At 46.2% G+C, this 21,153-nt stretch overlaps 1 protein-coding gene across 6 annotated transcripts in view; it reads left to right on the forward strand.

The window, feature by feature from the left end:
• The window catches only part of SEMA5A (semaphorin 5A), a 553,896-nt gene that overhangs the window by 524,542 nt on the left and 8,201 nt on the right, over positions 1-21,153 (forward strand). For all 6 annotated transcript variants that reach the window (XM_049860605.1, XM_049860561.1, XM_049860570.1 and 3 more), the window contains 5 exons: positions 300-518; positions 6,601-6,771; positions 10,056-10,211; positions 12,177-12,224; positions 20,524-20,735. In XM_049860605.1, coding sequence (XP_049716562.1) covers positions 300-518; positions 6,601-6,771; positions 10,056-10,211; positions 12,177-12,224; positions 20,524-20,735 — 806 coding nt within the window. The remainder of the gene's footprint in view (positions 1-299; positions 519-6,600; positions 6,772-10,055; positions 10,212-12,176; positions 12,225-20,523; positions 20,736-21,153) is intronic.

Genomic DNA, 21,153 nt, shown 5'->3' on the forward strand with positions numbered 1-21,153 from the left:
TATATTTTCTTTGTAAGGAAAGGTTTCTCAGAATGATAAGTGAACTACTAGTAGCAGGAGACAGATTATTTGTAATGACTCTGCCACGTGTGCACCTTTGTTTACCAGTGGCTGCAGAGTTACAGGACTCTGTCACTCAACTGTGTTTTTCTTTCCTTCTGAAATGTAAAAAGTGTTCACTGAACTTGAGAGTGTGGTTGTAGAAACAAAGCAGGCAGGAGACACAAAGGGAAGTCAGCGTGGCAAACGGTCTGCCCAGCAGCTCCTAACGGATTTGTGTTCTCGCCCTGTCCTCGCAGGCCTTTCTGGGGACTTCCTGAGAGCGGGAAGGTACTCTGCCCACACGGTCAACGGCGCCTGGTCGGCCTGGACATCCTGGTCCCAGTGCAGCCGCGACTGCAGCCGTGGCATCCGGAACCGGAAACGGATGTGCAACAACCCCGAGCCCAAGTATGGGGGGCTGCCGTGCCTGGGGCCCTCCTTGGAGTACCAGGAGTGCAATGTCCTGCCCTGCCCAGGTGAGTGCAGAGAGTACCTGGGAAGGTGTGGGGGCCAGGAGCCTGGCGATCCCTGTGCTGTGCTCTTAATAACTATCTCAGTGATGTTGTAAACCGTTGGATTGACTCAGTGTCTCAGTTACCTAGTGCTGCTGTAACAGAAACACCACAAGTGGTGGCTGTGAAGAACAGAAACATGTCTCACAGTTCAGGAAGTAGAAGTCAAGTTCAGGGTACCGCCTCTAGGAGGAGGTGCTCCCTTGTCAGTAGTCCTGCGAATTAATTCCTTGGCGTTCCTCACATGGCACCTGTGTGTGTCTGGGACTGTTCTGTTCTTTTTAGAACTCAGAAGTGATTAGGTTTAGGATCCACCCTACCCAGGTATGACCTCATTAACGTAACAACAGAAGAACCTTATTTCCAAACAGGATCACACTCACAGGTACAAATGCCAGGAATCCAACACATAACTTGTGGGGTCACAATTCAATCCATAGTACCCAATGTGGTTAAAAAGGAGAAAACAAGGATAATGGAGGCGTCCTCGTGCCTCCCTCAGTGCAGCCGACCTGCGGCCAAGCCCTGAGTCATTCCCCATGTGTGACGACCCTCCGTGCAACCCTCTTTTCAGGCCAGTCTTCAGCTCTGATTCCTTGTGGAAAAGGCTGACATCTGTGCGCCTTCAGTGAGTCTGCCTTCCGCAGCCATGTGTCAGTCCATCTCGTTGAGGGTCTTCCTCTTTTCTGCTGACCTTCTGCTTTACCAAGCATGATGTCCTCCTCCAGGGACTGGTCCCTCCTGATAACATGTCCAAAGTAGGTGAGATGAAGTCCCATCATCCTCACATCTAAGGAGCATTCTGGCTGTACTTCTTCCAGGACAGATTTGTTCCTGTAATGTTCCCGCTCCGATGGCTATGCTGCTCCTCCTAGGATGCCTCTGCTGAATTCCTCCAGCCTCAGGGGACTCCTCCTCTGACTACCCAGCCTTCCCGGACAGGCTGATGCCGAAGAGCTGAGAGAGGTCAAAGAGTGGGTTCTTTCCCACAGCCCCCAGTAGAGAGAGTGGAGCATCCTCCCCCAGGGGCTGAGAGGGGCCAGTGGTTGCATCATTACATTAGGGTCCATCCTATAAATAGGAGGAAGGAGGGAGCCGTGGGAATGGGGGGACCCTCATGCACCCTCCACAGACTGCGGACAGATTTCCTCGCTGCCTTGGTAGAACATGTACATTCCTCACAGATGCTGGGATGTTGCGGGTCCCAGAGTGCATAGAGTCACAGCCCATCTCAGAGACACTCCACTGAAATGCTCTGCCTGTTGTTTTTATACCGTCTGATTTGGTGGTCAGACCAGGACCCTGTGTGCATAACCGTAGTATCTCGAAATAGCTCTGCCCTCGTTTTCCATCGGGTGTTGGGAATTGAGAGTGGCCAACACCACTTCCCACTTGTGAGTCGGCAAGTGCCCGGGCTGAGGGGTGCAGATGTCAATCCTCTGTCGCCTTCTAGAGCATTCCAAAACCTGAGACAGGCTGGGACTCAGCAAGAAGGGGTTGGAAGCCCCCAGGGCTGTGGATGCCAAATGGACTGCCCAGTGGGAGGCCCAGCTTATTGGGCAACTTTCCCTCGTGTAGGCACTCTTCTTGAGAATTGACTCGTCATTAGCCCTGTTTTTTGTTTTTTTTTTTTAATTATGGACACCTTCAAACCTGGGCACTGCATTTTATTGAAACAGAATTCTATCATGTGATTAAATATAAAAATAAGTCTTAAGAAACTATATGAATGTAAAGACCCTTTCACCTGATTAATGAGAAATCTGATCCCCATATTGTAATGCGTGTAATGAACTGCATCAAGGGTTTCAAGTCGAGCCCGTGCAGAAATGATCATTTTTTTTTCACCCTCTGTGGTTTTTATCTAACTTCTATCTTTCTTCACTAATCTAATTAACTCCATCATTGAGAACTAGCTTGGCCTTTCTCTTTCAGCCCTTGTCTGTCTCATTTCACGCTGGATTCAGCTCTGAGGACTCCAGAACCAACAGAGGCTTCTTTGTTGCTAGGCAATATTCAAATAACGTGAAAGCATCCTCAGAGTTTTATTTCAACCCCATAAAATCTAACGCAGGAAACAAACTCCTTTAATCAGATTTAACTAACATGGTTCCCCTTTGTTAAGAGAAAAATGAAACATCAAGGGAGAAAGTGTACTGAGTGTGGATAAAATGGAGGGTCTGACTCTTAGAATCGGGATGAGAAATGAGAACAGGGGTGTTTTGTACAGAGAGCATCTCCTAGACACTACAGCGTGCCCGGGGCACTCTGTACTTCCTTATCCTGAAATCCTGGCGTCCCCGTTCTGCTCTGTAAACTACAAATGACCTAGAAGAGGGTGAGACAATGATGTGTCCTGAAGGAGAGGGGGACAGGAGGTGGGACCAGGAACTTTCTGTTAAGTGTCTTAGTATCCCAGAGCTGTGGAACAAAGTACCACAGAGTGGGTGGCTTTAAAGAACAGAAATGTATTGTCTCACAGTTCTGGAGGCTGGAGTCCAAGTCAGGGTGTCGGCCGCATGGATTCCTCCCTCCTGGGGCTCTGAGAGAGGAACTGCTCCATGTGTCTCTCCCAGCTCCTGGCAGTTCCAAGAGTTCCTGGCATTCCTGTGCTTGTGGCTGTGCCTTCTTCTGTCTTCACCTGCTGGCTCACTCCCTCCCCCCCTCCCCTCCCCCTCCCCTCCCCCTCCCCTCCCCCCTCCCCTCCCCTCCCCCTCCCCTCCCCTCCCCTCCCCCTCCTCTCCCCTCCCTCTGTGTGTGTGTGTGTGTGTGTGTGTGTGTGTGTGTGTGTGTGTGTGTGTGTGTCTTCTCTTAGCAGGACAGCACTCCTATAGGATTAGAGCTGATCCTACTCCAGTATGACCTCATTTTAATAACTGATGACATCTTCAAAGACCCTATTCCCAAACAGGGTCACATTCACAGATACCGGGGTTAAGACTTCAACATGTCATTTTTGGGGGACACAATTCAATCCATATTGCAGGGGATCCTTCAGGAGCCAGGAGCAGGGCTACCCCTCAGCAGACCTGTGTGTACTCCAGGGAACCAATACCAAATCTGCCTATGTCCCAAGGGGGTGTCCGATGCAGGACCACCTCACGGACCACGTACGAGATTCCCGACATGCAGGTGTGAGTTGTCTGAGCTTTCCTTGCTCTTTAGGTTGCTAACAGTCGTACTTTCTGTTATTGCCATTGTTTTTGTTTTACTGTAGGGGTTGGGGCATTCAGCTAGAATGTCTAGAAGAAGAATTTTTGTCTTTTTCTATGGAGCTGCCTAATCCGTAGCTTTCATTTGGTCAAGTATAATTTTCTGTAATGAATTGCTTTGAAATTTGCATTCTATCATGTATGGTAATGAGACCAGATTAGTGTAGGGTGTGTCTTGAGTCAGTCTCTTTTGAGATATAAAAGAGATTAAACAAACAAGCAAGTTAGCAGAGACAGGGAAGAGAGATACCAAGCACATGAAGACTACTCAGGAGCAGAAACTCAGAAGAGGCAAGAACCTTCCTTCAGAGCAGACAGAGAGAAACGTCCCTTAGAGCTGGCACCCTGAATTCTGACTTCTAGGCTCCTAACTGTGAGAAATAAATTCCTGTTTGTTAAAGCCATCCACTTGTGGCATTTTTGTTACAGCTGCAGTAGATAACTTAAGATGCCCTAGCTCTGTGTTGTAACCTGGCTCTGCATACAGGTAGCCAAGCTTTAGGTTCCAGCTCCACCCTACACTCACTCTGCTGCCTCACCTCGGTGTGCCTGGGCCCACTTATTTCTAGTGTCTGAAAAGTGGACCCCTCCTCAAGAGGAAAACCAAGCCCTCCCTGTGGCTGGTCAACACCTTTGCTGTTACGGGCACTGGTGCATTCTTGTAATGCAGTCCTGCCTGGAGATTGGGCAGTTTTGGGATCTGAAATGGTACGACTCTGTATAATGACATCACATTGAGGTTTTGGATCTGAAACAGTGTGACTGTGTAGACATATCACATTCACGGGTTTGGGATCTGAAACAGTGTGACTCTGGGTAAAGATGCCACATTCACGAGTTTAGGATCTGAAATGGTGTGACTCTGTATAGAGATATCACATTCACAGGTTTAGAATTTGAAATAGTGTGATTGTGTAGAGACATCACATTTGCAGGTTTAGGATCTGAAACAGTGTGACTGTATAGAGATGTTACGTTTGCAGGTTTAGGATCTGAAACAGTGTGACTGTGTAGAGACGTCACATTGGCAGGTTAGGGATCTGAAACACCGTGACTCTGTACAGACGTCACATTGGCGGGTTAGGGATCTGAACAGTGTGACTCTTTAGAGACGTCACATTGGCGGGTTAGGGATCTGAAACAGTGACTCTGTAGAGACGTCACATTGGTGGGTTTAGAATGTGAAACAGTGTGGCTGTGTAGAGATGTCACATTTGCAGGTTTAGGATCTGAAACAGTGTGACTGTGTAGAGATGTCACATTGGCGGGTTAGGGATCTGAAACAGTGTGACTGTAGAGATGTCACATTTGCGGGTTTAGGATCTGAAAGAGTGTGACTGTAGAGATGTTACATTTGCGGGTTTAGGATCTGAAACAGTGTGACTGTATAGAGATGTCACATTTGCAGGTTTAGAATCTGAAACAGTGTGACTGTGTAGAGATGTCACATTTGCAAGTTTAGGATCTGAAACGGTGTGACTGTAGAGATGTCACATTGGCGAGTTAGGGATCTGAAACACTGTGACTGTGTAGGGAGGTCACATTGGCAGGTTAGGGATCTGAAACAGTGTGACTCTGTAGAGACGTCACATTGGTGGTTTAGGGATCTGAAACAGTGTGACTCTGAAGAGACATCACATTTGCAGGTTTAGGATCTGAAACAGTGTGACTGTAGAGACGTCACATTTGCGGGTTTAGGATCTGAAACAGCGTGACTCTGTAGAGATGTCACATTGGCGGGTTAGGGGTCTGAAACAGTGTGACTCTGTAGAGATGTCACATTGGCGGGTTAGGGGTCTGAAACAGTGTGACTCTGTAGAGACGTCACATTGGCGGGTTAAGGATCTGAAACAGTGTGACTGTAGAGAGATCACATTTGCAGGTTTAGGATCTGAAACAGTGTGACTCTGTAGAGACGTAACTGGCGGTTTAGGGATCTGAAACAGTGTGACTGTAGAGATGTCACATTTGCAGGTTTAGGATCTGAAACAGTGTAACTGTAGAGACGTCACATTGGCGGGTTAGGGATCTGAAACAGTGTGACTGTGTAGAGACGTCACATTTGCAGGTTTAGGATCTGAAACAGTGTGACTGTAGAGATGTCACATTGGCGAGTTAGGGATCTGAAACAGTGTGACTGTGTAGAGATGTCACATTTGCAGGTTTAGGATCTGAAACAGTGTGATCTGTAAAATTGCATCACATTGGCAGGTTTGGGACCTGAAACAGTGTAACTCTGTAAAATGACGTCACATTGGCAAGTTTGGGATCTGAAACGGTGAGACTCTGTAGAGGCATTACTTGGGGGTTTGGTATCTGAAATAGTGTGACTCTGTGTAGAGACATTACATTGGCAGGTTTGGGATCTGAAACAGTGTGACTGTATAATGACATCACATTGGCGGGTTTGGGATCTGAAACAGTGTGATTCTGTATAATGATGTCACATTGCCAGGTTTGGGATCAGAAACAGTGTGACTGTATAATGGCGTCACAATGGCAGGTTTGGGATCTGAAATAGTTAGACTGTATGTAGAGGCATCACATTGGGGTTTGGGATCTGAAATAGTGTGACTATGTAGAGACGTCACATTGGCGAGTTTGGAATCTGAAACGATGTGACTGTGTAGAGACATAACATTGGCAAGTTTGGGATCTGAAACGATGTGACTCTATGTAGAGGCATTACATTAGGGGTTTGGGATCTGAAATAGTGTGACTCTGTGTAGACATTACATTGGCGGCTTGGGATCTGAAATGATGTGACTCTGTATAATGATATCACATTGATGGGATTGGGACCTGAAACCCTGTGACTTTGTGTCCCTCCCCAGTGGATGGTCTGTGGTCCTGCTGGTCCTCCTGGTCCAAGTGCTCGACAACGTGTGGTGGTGGACACTACATGCGGACGCGCTCCTGCTCAAATCCAGCCCCAGCCTACGGAGGGGACATCTGCCTGGGGCTGCACACAGAGGAGGCACTCTGCAACACACAGCCCTGCCCCGGTGAGTGCATGTGGCCTCGGGCCATCCCACACACTCCTCTTTCCTCAACTCACTAGGTAACAGTGATGTGCCACGTTACAGTAAGCTCTGCAAGGGGAGAGCAGATCTACCTGACTGTTATCCTCTTAGTTTCCTACACTGGTATAACAGAAATTCCACAAGTGAGTGGCTTTAAAAAACAGAGATACATTTTCTCATAGCTTAGGAGGCTAAAAGTCCAAATTCAGTGCACCAGCTCTACAGGGAGGCTCTTCTTTGCCTCTCTCAGCTTCTGGGAGCCACCAGCAATCATGGCTTCCTGGGCTTGTAGATGCTTCTACCTCCATTGTCACATGGCATCTGTCTTACCCTGTGTCTGTCTTTCTGTGTCTGTTCTTCCCTTTATAACAGACCACTCAGAAGAGATTAGGTTTAGGACCCACCCTACTCTGGTATAACCTCATTAACATAACAAAAGAAAACATCTGTGTCCAAACAGGATCATATTCATAGATACAACACCAGAACTTAGCCTGTTTTGGGGGGACACAATTCAGTCCATAATACTCTTGATGTGACTTCACACCCCATAGTTGTAGAAGACAGTAGTTGTCACAATGCCGCAGGCTCAGCATGAGGGTTCAGGTTCTTTATCCCACTAGCAGGAGAGTATATATCACATTTTATTATAAAATCCAAATTCCCCAGTTAGAAGGGGAATTGGCCTTGATAATTAGTCACTAATGACCACCAGGAGCCCTGGTGGTGCAGTGGTTAAGCACTCAGCTGCTAACCAAAAGGTTGGCAGTTGGAACCCACCAGCAGCTCTGTGGGAGAAAAAACCTGGCAATCTGCTCCTATAAAGATTACAGACTAGAAAATTCTATGGGGCACTTCTTCCCTGGCCCCAACTCACAGCACCTAACAACAACAGTTACTCAGTGGGCCCTTGTTGTGCCAAGGGGAGAGAAGGGCTGGGGAAGGGACTAGCTATCAGATGGTCCCCCAGGTCTGAGGTCTGCCTGGGTGATTGCCTGTGCCCATTTCGCTGCTCAGCATTGGCAACCTGCCGGGACGACCAGACGTCTTCTTTCAGCACCTGGAGACTTGGCAGGTTCCCTTGGTTGTTGGGAGGCCCCACCATTCTTTTCATCTCATTGGGCTCTTCTCCCCCAAGCTGGCCGTGAAGAGGAATGTGTGGTCTGGTATTCCCCTTCTCCCCTGCTTTTATCAGCACACCTGCAGGCCCCTTTCGTGAAGGGATTTCCCTCTACAAGGAGAACTCGAGGCCCCAATTCAGCCCAAAGGTGCTTTTGAAACACATACTTTTTTTTAGTTTGCTCTTGCAGATGTTTCCAGAAGGTTCCAGTGACATAGAAAACTGCCTTGGAACCAAGTGTCACAGTCACTTTGGAAATTGGCGCTGTACACATTTCTAAGGAAAAAGTGTAACCGTTCACGCAGATCGAGGCACAAGATCAGTTTTAAGTAGTGGCTGCACTACAAAAATGATGCTTAAGTATAACAAGGGGAAAAATGGGAACTGCGAAGAAGAAAACCTTTTAAAAATGTTGGTTACTAATATTTTATGAATAATACTGACAGTCCTTTTTTTAAACTTCCAAACTTAAATATGAGTATGATTCCTTTCTTTTCAAACATTTATAGACATAAACCAAAAAACCCACTGCTGTTGAGTTGATTCTGTCTCATAGCGACCCTAAGGGTGGAGTAGAGCTGCCCCATAGGGTTTTCTAGGCTGTAATCTTTACAGAAGCAGGCTGCCACATCTGTCTCCCACAGAGCGGCTGGTGGGTTTGAACCATAGACCTTTTTGTTTGCAGCTGAGCACTTAACCACTGTGCCACCAGGGCTCCTAAGTAGATTTAAATCCTAGCAAATCTGACACTTGAGGGCAAAGTTACTTTGCATTATTCATCTTCTTGCCTTGACCCAGGATACCCAAGGCTTGTGTGTTGACCTTATGACCCTCAACAACAGTCCCCATGGGGAAAAATGACTTCTAACCCATGTAGAGTTTGGCTTTGGTGAACTGACTGTCCGGAATTGTTTTTATAACAGAAGGAGAACGTTTGTGGTAACTTGAAACTTCTGTTCCTTGTGTGGAGTCGGGGGGAGCACTTTCTCATTAACACATGTGTTTTGCTTTCTCAAAACGTGAGTGTTTTTCCTACTTGAGCCTCAAGGCCTGTGAGAATTTCTCAGGAAAGTATCTAAGGGCTGGTGGCTACTCTGCCTTAGCGTGCAGACATTGTAGTTGTTGTGTGCCATCAAGTCAATTCCAACGCTTAGCAACCCTATAGGTCAGAGCAGAACTGCCCAGGAGGGTTTCCAGGTAGCTGCTGGTGGATTCAAACTGCCAACCTTTTGGTCAGCAGCCGTAGCTCTTGACCTGAACCACCAGGGCCCAGTGACCCTGTAGAACAGGGTGGAACTGCCTCGTAAGGTTTCCAAGGCTGTAACCTTTAAGGAAGCAGACTGCCATGTCTTTCTCCCGCAGAGCAGCTGATGGGTTTGAACTGCCAGCCTTCTGGTTAGCAGCTAAACACTTACCCACTGTACCACCAGGGCTCCTTTTCCAACTCATAGTGACCCCATGTGACAGAGTAGAACTGCTCCCACAGGGTTTCCTAGGTTGTAAATCTTTACAGGAGCAGATCACCAGACCTTTTCTCCTGCAGGGCTGCTGGTGTGTTCGAACTGCCAGCCTTCTGGTTAGCAGCTAAACACTTACCCACTGTACCACCAGGGCTCCTTTTCCAACTCATAGTGACCCCATGTGACAGAGTAGAACTGCTCCCACAGGGTTTCCTAGGTTGTAAATCTTTACAGGAGCAGATCACCAGACCTTTTCTCCTGCAGGGCTGCTGGTGTGTTCGAACCACCGACCTTTCATTTTGCAGCCAAGCACTTAACCACCATGCCACCAGGGAGGGAAATGTCTGTGTTGATATTTCTGCCCCAAAGTGATGGTCTGTGCAAAAGTGGACCTCACAAATCAGCCCCTTGAATGTCTAAATTTGATTACTTCATAGATAAAAATTGTGGATTTTAGAAAATTTATTTTAACCTCGTTTTTATTAGGATCTACGTACACTTTGATTCATTCTCACTTGTATTTACTGGACTGGTCAGGAGACACGACTCCATGCATTTGTTTATATGCAGAACCTTTAAAACCATCATCTGAAACCTAGAATAGCATGTTGACCTTGCTGGAGTTTGCAGGTTGATTGATATTAACGGATCAGTTCTGCCCCCTCTTCCCCGCCTGGTCACTGCAGAGAGCTGGTCAGAGTGGTCGGACTGGTCCGAATGCGATGCGTCTGGAGTCCAGGTCCGCACCCGCCAGTGCATCCTTCTCTTCCCTGTGGGTGGCCAGTGTTCCGGAAACTCCACGGAAAGCCGGCCATGCGCTTTTGATTCTAACTTCATTCCAGGTAAGGGCAGACGTGTTTGTCAATGTGAATAAAGTCATTTCCAACACCCGGGAGAGAACATGATTCGTAGGTCAGAGTTATCAGTCCTCTGAGGCCTTATTTGGTGAGACAAAGCCATATTCTGTCAACTCATGGTTTCATATAACAGCAGGTTTAGACTTGAATTTCATTCATTAGCTTAAGGTTTTTTTCAAGCATAATGTCCTCTGTAATTTATTGACTAATTCAGTCAAAATTTTGCTTGAAAGAATGAAAAAAATTTGAGGGGTTATTTTATTATTGGGTTCAATGCTCTGGCAGTGCTGGGTGTGTGTCTGCACAGAAAAAAGGCCCTTCTCTGTTTCTCTGCAGCTTTAACATATTGGGGAAAATGGAGACCCCTTGTCCTACTTTCCTAAAATACCACAAAGTGGGTGGCTTTAAAGAACAGAAATACATTTTCTCACAGTCCTGGAGGCCAGAAGTCCAAATCAGGGTCTCATCCTGAGTCTCTGAGAGAAGAACTACTCCTGCCTCTCTCCCAGCTCAGGTGGCCACCCGCGATCCTTGGTGTTCCTCCGCTGATGATAGGTGCATCTGCCTACATCGTCTCCTGCTGTCTTCTGCCTGTGTATGACCCCATTTCTGTCTGCCCTGCTCTTTTGTAAGATGCCACTCTCAGAAGGGATTAGGACTAGGACCCACCCTACTCTCCTATGACTTTGTTAACTGAAAAAGTCTTCAAAGAAAGACTCCGTTTCCAAATGGAGGTGAGGACTTCAACATACGTTGGGAACACAATTCGACCCATAATAGTCACCATGGTCATCTTGGGGAAGCAGTTGATTGGCCCTCATGCCACAGACTTTCCAGAGTAAAATCAGTTCTAAGTATTAGTGATAGCGGATCACCTATTGCATGCTCACTGTGGGCAAGGTGCTTTTCCCATAAATCAGTTGCCCATGTGTGCCAAAGCAAACACCAATTTGTGACCAAGCAATAACAGGGCTTAACCCTATGAGCCAAGTTTGCTCTGTTTTTGTCTATTTGTAGAAAATTTAATATTTTAGAGAAAATTATTAGCTTTAGACTTTTAAGACATCTGATCATGTATGGTATAGAACTCTAGGAATACGTGCTGTGCTTTGTTTTTCTTTTTAACCATGGACCTATTTTTAATTCTTTCTTTGTAATGAAACAAGAGGAAGACTCTCAATGAGGTAGATTGACACAGTGGCTGTGACAATAAGCTCAAGCATAACAATGATTGTGAGGATGGCTCAGGACCGGGCAGTGTTTCGTTCTGTTGTGCATGGGGTCGCTGTGAGTCAGAGTCGACTCGACGGCACCTAACAACAACAATGTAATGAAACATCAGTACAGGACAGAGCCAAATGTTTGGACTCCCAGGATGGTGTTTCTCCTTGGGGGTTCAAACAGGAGATGCATGCTCTTACTGGCATCTTACTTGTAGATTTGACATGTGGTACATTGGAGAGCAGGGAGGGGCTCCCGAATGGTGACCGTGTTTGTTGTGGCAGCTTCCTTTGAGCTCTCGTGACTTGGTCCCTCTACAGGGGTTGGGCCACACTAGCTTTGACAAAACAAAGAATCTGGGCAGGAACACCACAGGCAAGCCCTGAACAGGTTTCTCAGCAGGCAGATGGCATCGTTGCAGAAAATCCACACACAGCCTGGCCTTAGGTTGAAGCCAGTGGCCTGGGCTCAGCCAAGGGGACTGTGGAATTGTATTTCTATGTTCGTGAATTTCACCCCTTCCCAATCAAGGTGACCTCGACTAGCTATATCTCAGGCTGGTTAAAAAAAAAAAAAAAAATGAATATCAGGGTTTAAAATACTTCAGACTTCCGGAAACTTGACTCATGTGAAAATCAAAATCACACATTTTTTTCTCGAGTGAAGCACTGATGCGATCTTCTTCCCCAGCACCATGTACTCATTGTGGTTGGGTGTTTGTTTTCTCAGAAGTGTCTGTGGCCAGATCCCGTAGCGTGGAAGAGAAAAGGTGTGGAGGTGAGTGCTTCCTTTTGACTAACTTCTCATCGGTTTCTGATGTTTTCCATCATTTTCTTTCCATATGTTCTAATTAATTTCTTATTATGGTAAAAAGATATATAATACAACATTTTCCAATTCACAAGTTTTCAGTGTACAGTTCAGTGACATCGATTACATTGATCATGTTGTGCAACCATCGTCAACATCCGTTGCTAAATTTTCTATCACCATTAACAGATACTCAGTGCCTCCCAAACAATGACTTTTATGTGATGTTCCTGCTGTTGGCCAAGAATGACAAACTGGAGAAACTCCTGGATCCCAGACACCTTATGTCATTGTCGTATAAATGTTAGTGGTCAGTGTTTGACATCTGGACCAGTGGTTCTCAACACGGGATCCCTAGACCAGCATCGCCAGCATCACCTGGGACTGATAGAAATGCAGGCTCAGGCCCTCTCCCCTGGTCTACAGAATCAAAACTTCTGGGAGGGTTGTCCAGTAGTTTGTGGTTTACAGAGTCCTCCAGGTGATTCTGATGCAGGCTAAGCTTCATGAACCTGTGATCTTGATATTAGTGACCGTTAGATTTCCCATGAGCAAAATAGAATTCAAGCAGTTTGTTTATATTTACAGTATATTTATACTGCAAGCTCATGCAGTTAGCCTCGACTCTCCAGATTGCTGGGATGGGTGGATAGGTCGATGGATGAGCGCTGTCCGGTCTACTCCAACTTGTGGTGACCTTAGTTACAACAGAAGGAAATTTTGCCTGGTCTTGTATCATCTTCGTAATCACCAGCATGTTTGAGTGCCATCTCACTGAGGATTTTCCTCATTTTCGTACTTCACCAAGGAAACCCTGGTGGCGTAGTGGTTAAGTGCTACTGCTGCCAACCAAAAGGTCAGCAGTTTAAATCTACCAGGTGCTCCTTGGAAACTGTATGTGGCAGTCCCGCTCTGTCTTACAGGGTCGCTATGAGTCAGAATTGACTCAATGACAACGGGTTTGGTTTTTTGGTACTTCATCAAACACGATGTCCTCCTCCAGAGAGTGATCCTTCCAGATGATGTATGCAAAATATGCTGGACAATGTTCTGTTGCGCTCCATAGGGTTTCCTTTGGCTAATTCTCAGAAGTACATCACCAGGTCTTCTCTTCTTTGTCTTAATCTGGAAGCTCTGCTGAAACCCATCCACCATGGGTGACCCAGCTGGCATTTGGAAAACCAGCATCATAGCAGCACACAAAGTCCCCCTTAGTGTTTTTATACAAGTCACTGTGTGTCAGACATTGTATTAAAGGCCGTAGACAGGAGCGCCGTATTAGGTCCTCACGAGGCACTGCAGTGCAGGGACCACAGATGCCTACACAGATGCAGGAGAGCTTGGGAGGTCCGCATTTCTCATATCACTGATGGCTAATGTGAAGCGTGTGCTGTGCTGTGTGTCACGGAACACCCCGAGTTGGAGGCCAGCTCTCGGAAACCAGGCTTTTCAATGATCCCCCTTGAGTAAGGCCGCAGTGAAGATAAGGGTGCTCCTTGTGGTGCCCTCCAGGTCCTTCAGGGAAATGGCCTGGCCAGACCATGTTGCAGTCCCCTGAGAGATAGGGTGTCATGGCTTGGAGAGTCTGGATAGGGAACGCAGAAAGGGAGGCAGCCGTGTATTGTAATCTGTGCTTCACAGAAGGAAGCTGTGAAGCCCAGAGAGGTGAGATCACTGTGGTGATCCCAGAGGTCATTAGGAGTGGGGCCAGGTTTGGATCCCACAGTTTGATCTGAGAAATGCTTTAACCCAACACTGCAGGGAGTGAGGACTGATCATTAGGGCCACAGGACGACATCCAGGGGGACACAGCCCATGGCAGTCCTGATCAGGTGACCTTCTTGAACAATGCCAGGCCCCAGCTTCTCCCTCCCAGCCCAGGTCAGGGGTGGAGCAGTGCTCACAGGGACACTTCCATCCTAAGGGGGACCAGGCACAGCTGGGTCACCATCTGGTGCCTTGGCAGAGATGACCCTGGCTTGCCCAAGGTTCACAGACCACCTTCCCCTGTTTGCCCTCAAATTTGTGGGGTCCACCCCGGGCCTTGAATACCCAGGATAACAAAGTGTAGAATCCATCCCCGTCCCAAAGTGCTACTTCTGTGTGAATGAACTACTGTGTCAACAGCTGTACAACCAAGAAGCAAGCCTTGTAAAGCCATTGACCACCTTACAGAAACTTTAGTTACGACATTCAGAACTGAGTCTATGGATCTCCTGGCGGCCGACACTGACATGTGAACATAGATGGGTAGATGAGCAGCTGGATCTTCTTTTGGGGCTGATGGGTAAAAAGTTACCTCGCAAGGATGGTTTGGGTGTGCAGGAATCTTGTTTGTTGAAATATCAACAGACTCTGCACAGAAAGTCAACTAATCAACCAACTGGGCAGTTCTCTAATCTAGTTTTACTGACCAGAACAACAGCAAAAAATCATATCCAAAGGAAAAGAGCCACCCTGAGCAAATTTAGTCGGCACAAAAACATGCCCCTACTGAAATTTCTCAACTTATTGTTGTTCGTAGGTGCCCTCCAGCCAGTTCCACCTCATAGCAACCCTATGAATGAAGCACTGCCGAGTCCTGCACCATCCTTACAATCATTGTTATACTTGAGCCCAGTGTTGCAGCCACTGTGTCAATCCACCTCAATGAGTGTCTTCCTCTTTTCCGCTGACCCTGTACTCTGCCAAACATGATGTCCTTCTCCATTGACTGATCCCTCCTGACAACATGTCCAAAGTATGTAAGACTCAGTCTCACTATACTTGCTTCTAAGGAGCATTCTCGTTGTACATCTTCAAAGACAGACTTGTTCATTCTTTAGGCAGTCCATGGTACATTCAGTATTCTTCGCCAACACCACAATTCAAAGGCGTCAATTCCTCTTCGGTCTTCCTTATTCATTGTCCAGCTTTCACATGCATATGATGCAATTGAAAATACCATGGCTTTGGTCAGGTGCACCTTAGTCTTCAAGGTGACATCTTTGCTTTTCAACACTTTAAAGAGGTCATTTGCAGCAGATTTGCCCAATGCATTGCATCTCTTGATTTCTTGATTGCTGTTTCTGTGGCTGTTGATTGTGGATTCAGGTAAAATGAAATCCGTGACAACTTCAATCTTTTCTCCATTTATCATGATGTGGCTTATTGGTCCAGTTGTGAGGGTTTTTGTTTTCTTTATGTTGAAGCGTAATCCATACTGAAGACTGTGGTCTTTGATCTTCATCAGTAAGTGCTTCATGTCTTCTTCACTTTCAGCAAGTAAGGTTGTGTCATCTGCATAATGCAGGTTGTTAATGAGTCTTCCTCCAGTCCTGATGCAGTGTTCTTCGTATAGTCTAGCTTCTCAGATTATTTGCTCAGCATACAGATTGAGTAAGTATGGTGAAAGGATACAACCCTGACGCATTTCTTTCTTGACTTTAAACTACTCAGTATCCCCTTGTTCTGTCTAAACAACTGCCTCTTCATCTATGTATAGATTCCTCATGAGCACAATTAAGTGTTCCGGAATTCCCGTTCTCTGCAATGTTATCCATAATTTGTTATGATCCACACAGTCAAATGTCTTTGCATAGTCAATAAAACACAGGTAAACATCCTTCTGGTATTCTCTGCTTTTACCCAGGATCCATCTGACATCAGCAATGATATCCCTGGTTCTTCGTCCTCTTCTGAATCTGGCCTGAATTTCTGGCAGTTCCCTGTTGATATACTGGTGCAGCTGCTTTTGAAATGTCTTCAGCAAAATTTTGCTTGCTTGTGATATTAATGATATTGTTCTATAATTTCTGCATTTAGTTGGATCACCTTTCTTGGGAATAGGCATAAATATGGATCTCTTCCAGTTGTTTGGCCAGGTAGCTGTCTTCCAAATTTCTTGGCATAGATGAGTGAGCACTTCTAGCTCTGCATCCGTTTGTTGAAACTTCTCGATATTCCATCAATTCCTGGGGCCTTGTTTTTCGCCAATGCCTTCAGAGCAGCTTGGACTTCTTCCTTCAGTACTATCGGTTCCTGATCATATGCCACCTCTTGAAATGGCTGAGCGTTGACTAACGTTTTTTGACATAATGACTCTGTGTATTCCTTCCATCTTCTTTTGATGCTTCCTTCATCACTTAATATTTTCCACATAGGATGCTTCACTATTGTAACTTGAGGCTTGAATTTTTTCTTCAGTTCTTTCAGCCTGAGAAACACTGAGCATGGTCTTCTTTTTGGTTTTCTATCTCTGGCCCTTTGCACATGTCATTATAATATTTTGTCTTCTCTGCTTCCCTTTGAGATCTTCTGTTCAGTTCTTTTACTTCATCATTTCTTCCTTTTGCTTTAGCTGCTCGACATTCAAAAGCAAGTTTCAGAGTCTCCTCTGACATCTATCTTTGTCTTTTCTTTCTTGTCTTTCAGTGACCTCTTGCTTTCTTCATGAATATGGCCTTGATGTCATTCTACAACTCATCTGGTCTTTGGTCATTAGTGTTCAACATGGCAAATCTATTCTTGAGGTGGTCTCTAAATTCAGGTGGGATATACTCAAGGTCGTACTTTGGCTCTCGTGGACTTGCTCTGATTTTTTCTTCAGTTTCAACTTAAACTTGCATATGAGCAATTGTAGGTCTTTTCCGCAGTTGTCCCCTGATGTTCTGACTGTTCTGACTGATGATATTGAGCTTTTCCATTGTCTTTTTCCACAGATAGAGTCAGTTTGATTACTGTGTATTCCATTTGGTGAGATACATGTGTATACTCACCGTTTATGTTGCTGAAAAAAGATATTTGCAAAGAAGAAGTCGTTGGTCTTGCAAAATTCTATCATTCTATCTCCGGCATTGTTTCTGTCACCAAGGCCATATTTTGCAACTACCGATCCTTCTTCTTTGTTTCCAACTTTCACATTCCAGCCACCAGTAATTATCAATGCCTCCTGACTGTACATTCGATCAATTTCAGACTGCAGAAGCTGATAACAGTGTTCAGTTTCTTCATCTTTGGCCTTAGTGGTTGGTGCGAAAATTTGAATAATAGTGGTATTAACTGGTCTTTCCTCTAGGCTTATGGATATTATCCTGTCACTGACAGCATTGTACTTCAGGATAAATGTTCAAATGTTCTTTTTGATGATGAATGCAACACCATAACACCATTCCTCTTCAAGTTTTCATTCCTGGCATAGGAGACTATATGATTGTCCAATTCAAAATGGCCAATACCATTCCATTTCAGTTCTCTAATGCCTAGGATATTGATGTTTATGCGTTCCATTTCATTTTTGACAATTCCCAATTTTCCTAGATTCATACTTTGTACATTCCAGGTTCCGATTATTAATGGATGTTTTCAGTTGTTTCTTCTCATTTTGAGTCGTGCCACATCAGCAAATGAAGGTCCCGAAAGCTTTACTGCATCCACGTCATTAAGGTTTACTCTACTTTGAGGAGGCAGCTCTTTCTCAGTTGTCTTTTGAGTGCCTTCTAACCTGGGGGGCTCATCTTCCAGCACTATATCAGACAATGTTCCACTACTGTTCACAAGGTTTTCACTGGCTAATTGGTTTTCAGAAGTAGACTGTTGGGTCCTTCTTCCTAGTCTATCTTAGTCTGGAAGCTCAGCTGAAACCTGTCCTCCATGGGTCACCCTGCTGGTATCTGAATACCAGTGGCATAGCTTCCGGCAACACAGCAATATGCAAGCCACCACAGTAAGACAAACTGACAGACACACTGGGATTCTCCACTTAGAGAGCTATTTTTACCTGCATGAGACATAAAGAGGATATAATCGTCACAAAGACATCAGCTGGACCCCCTCCTGGGGCACCTGCAGGAATGATCCCTGTGACTAAGGACACAGCATCTGCATGTGGAAGCACCATGTGTCTTTGGTATGTGGTAGCGAAACGAGCAGAGATTATTTTATAGGCCCGTGGCACTGACCCTGGGTAGTGCTAGCGCTAAAGTAGAGAAAGAACGACAGGTGAGATACTGGTCCATCTTAGACACAGTGTCAGTGTCCCAGTAAAGATTCCAGAGGCTGAGCAGCTGCCCCGAATGCTTTTCAAACTGCTACAGGCTGGGGACTCTGTGGTCCTAGAGGCTTCCTCAAAAAAACAGAAAAGCTTTATGAGATTCTCTTCCTGTATGAAACCAGTGAGCAAATAAACTGGACGTGGAAAAATGAGGTGGTTGTCAAGAAGTCCATCATTACCTGCAGAATGTTCTAGCAACATCCACCTGGATTACCCAGCCCTTAGTGCCGCACACCCCAGTTGCCTCCGTTAGGAGTTGCATGTTCATTTGGAATGGGAATGCGTTTGGAGCTTGCCAGTACGGCTGATGGTGGACCACAGAGAAAGCAGCCTTTCTGCACAGCATGCACACCTCGGGCTCCAGTCCCTAGAACGGGGTGCCCAGGAGCAGAGCTGGGAGGGTGAAACTCCACGTTTGATGACAGTCAAGGGATGCTCATACTCTGCACAGAAGTGGGACCTTGCTCGGACCCTGGGCCACCTCTAGGGCTGTGGTGAGTCCAGGAGGATGAGGCAGGGCCCGAGAGTCCAGGGCCTGGTCTCTCTCTCTGAGTGGTTAATGAGGAACCCAAACTCCAATTATCCTAGCCCCATCTGTGAGGTGATCCTCGAGTCCTGGACACAGCGATCACAGCACACGGTGAAGGGGACTTTCAGTGTCCCCATGGTGGAGACTGGGGGTCCCCATGGTGGAGACTGGGGACAGAGGGCAAATACTCTGGGCTGGGTATAGGGACGGACCCCTGCTCCTTCTCAGCCCTGAGAGCCCTGAAGTCCTGCTAGGCAGCCAGGTGGGGGTGGCACAGTCCCCAGCATCCTGGTGGCACTGCACCCATGGTGCTGCCTGGAGGGGACACCATGGCGGGGGGGGTAGGAGGCCCTGGGGGTAGATTCTGTGCAGGTGGAATGCACCCAGCAGCCATGGCGGCCAACATTGTAGAGACAAGGTCCCGTTCTGCTCTGCCTGGTTCCCAGCAAGCCTGGCTTCCTGAGCAAGCTCCCAATGCTACTGTTGTTTCCGGAAGGCGTGACAGAGTTACCACCATGAGATGAACATCTATTTCTTTGCTGTGGTTCCTCACACAGGTCATGTTGGGTTATCTTGTGCCACACAGGCCAGTCCTATTTTAGAGACATAAGTCCATGTCAGCTGGATTTCTCGACTGGCTTATATTCATAACTCAAGGAAAATAACCCAGAGGATCAGGGCAGGTGCCACTAAATGGGAAAACAACATGAAAAAGCGAGCATTTCATGGCCACTTAAAGGATCCTATTTTATGCCTTTAAGACATATTGTTTATTTCTTTGGAGTAAGCCATTTTCTTTAGAAGATTTCCAAAATGTAATGCATATGAAAACAAGTGGTGTGCAGAATAACATTCATGTGCACACGCATGCACTCACATGCACACACACATAGACACACTACACTCCCTCAGCAGATCTATGGTCATATGTGTGCAGAATATCTCTAGAAGGTGACAGGAGATAGTGGCTGCAGTCTTTGCCTCTAGGAAAGGCAATTGTGTGGCTGGGGACATTTACACATTCTACTGTTGTTCAATGTGTACAGGTTCATGATAAAAGATATATTGGAGGGAGTTATTGCTGATGAGGAGTTGAGCTGCTGTTTGGGGTGACGAAAAACTTTGGAAATGGAGTGTGGTGATGTAATTAATATCACTGAATTGAACACTTAAAATGGTTAAAATGGCTATTTTCGTTACATATATTTTACCACAGTAAAGTTTGTTGTTGTTGTTGTTATTAGGTGCCGTTGAGTCATAGTGACTCTGAGTACAACAGAACAAAACACTGCCCAGTCCTCCACCATCCTCACAATTGTTATGCTGAGCCCATTGTTGCAGCCACTGTATCAATCCATCTCATTGAGGGTCTTCCTCTTTTTCACCAACCCTCTACTTTACCAAGCATGATGTCCTTCTCCACATTTTGGTCCCTTCTGATAATAGTGTATTGCTAATGTATTAAGGTTTAAGTCATATCCAAAAACTGGTCCTGATCGATATAAGCCTTAAATTAAATGCATTGCTCTCACTGTAGAGAAGCTTCTTGGTGGTCACGGCATTTCAAGGGACGGTACTAGGATTTCTTTAATTTTGGAATGGGTTTGGAGATGTTCACTTTGTCTTCTTCTTCCATCGAAGCGTATGTGCTCTTGGGTACTGTGTTCTTTCCAAGTGTAGCATTACCCTTGGCCCTGTCTTCCCAGAGTTCAACATGTTCCACATGATAGCTGTGGGGCTGAGCAGCTCCATCCTTGGCTGCCTGCTCACGTTGCTCGTCTATACCTACTGCCAGCGCTACCAGCAGCAGGCCCACGATGCCACCGTCATCCACCCTGTCTCGCCAGCCCCTCTCAACACCAGCGTCACCAACCATATCAACAAGTTGGACAAGTATGACTCTGTGGAAGCCATCAAGGTGAGGTATCGGCAGGGATGGCTGTAGCCAGGTGTGCACAGCACACAGGTGGGCCCTGGGGGTGTTAGCTGAGCTCCGAGGTGGTGGAGGTGGCAGGGCAGACGGGGTGGGGACAGGGAAAAGGGTCCCTTTCATGATAACTACCTTTGTTGGCTTTGTTTTGCCTGTGAAAAGATGACATCTCATATTGGAGATGTAGGTTAAAAAAGAAGACAGCAACAGAGAAAATGCTGGAAAATATTGAGTCATTGGCTAATGGCCAGCTCAGCCTCAGATATGCCTTCTGAATACAAAGAGAAGTTTTCCATCAGAGAACTCCAGGCCAAGGTCTTGGTTATCTGTCCATAGTAATCAGAGAGCTACTAAAACATCTACTTGGCTATCTGGGATAACTGAAGGATCCGTTAATTTTAAGTTA

This window comes from Elephas maximus, chromosome 2 (genome assembly GCF_024166365.1).
Source record: "Elephas maximus indicus isolate mEleMax1 chromosome 2, mEleMax1 primary haplotype, whole genome shotgun sequence".
NCBI classification, from domain to species: Eukaryota; Metazoa; Chordata; class Mammalia; order Proboscidea; family Elephantidae; genus Elephas; species Elephas maximus.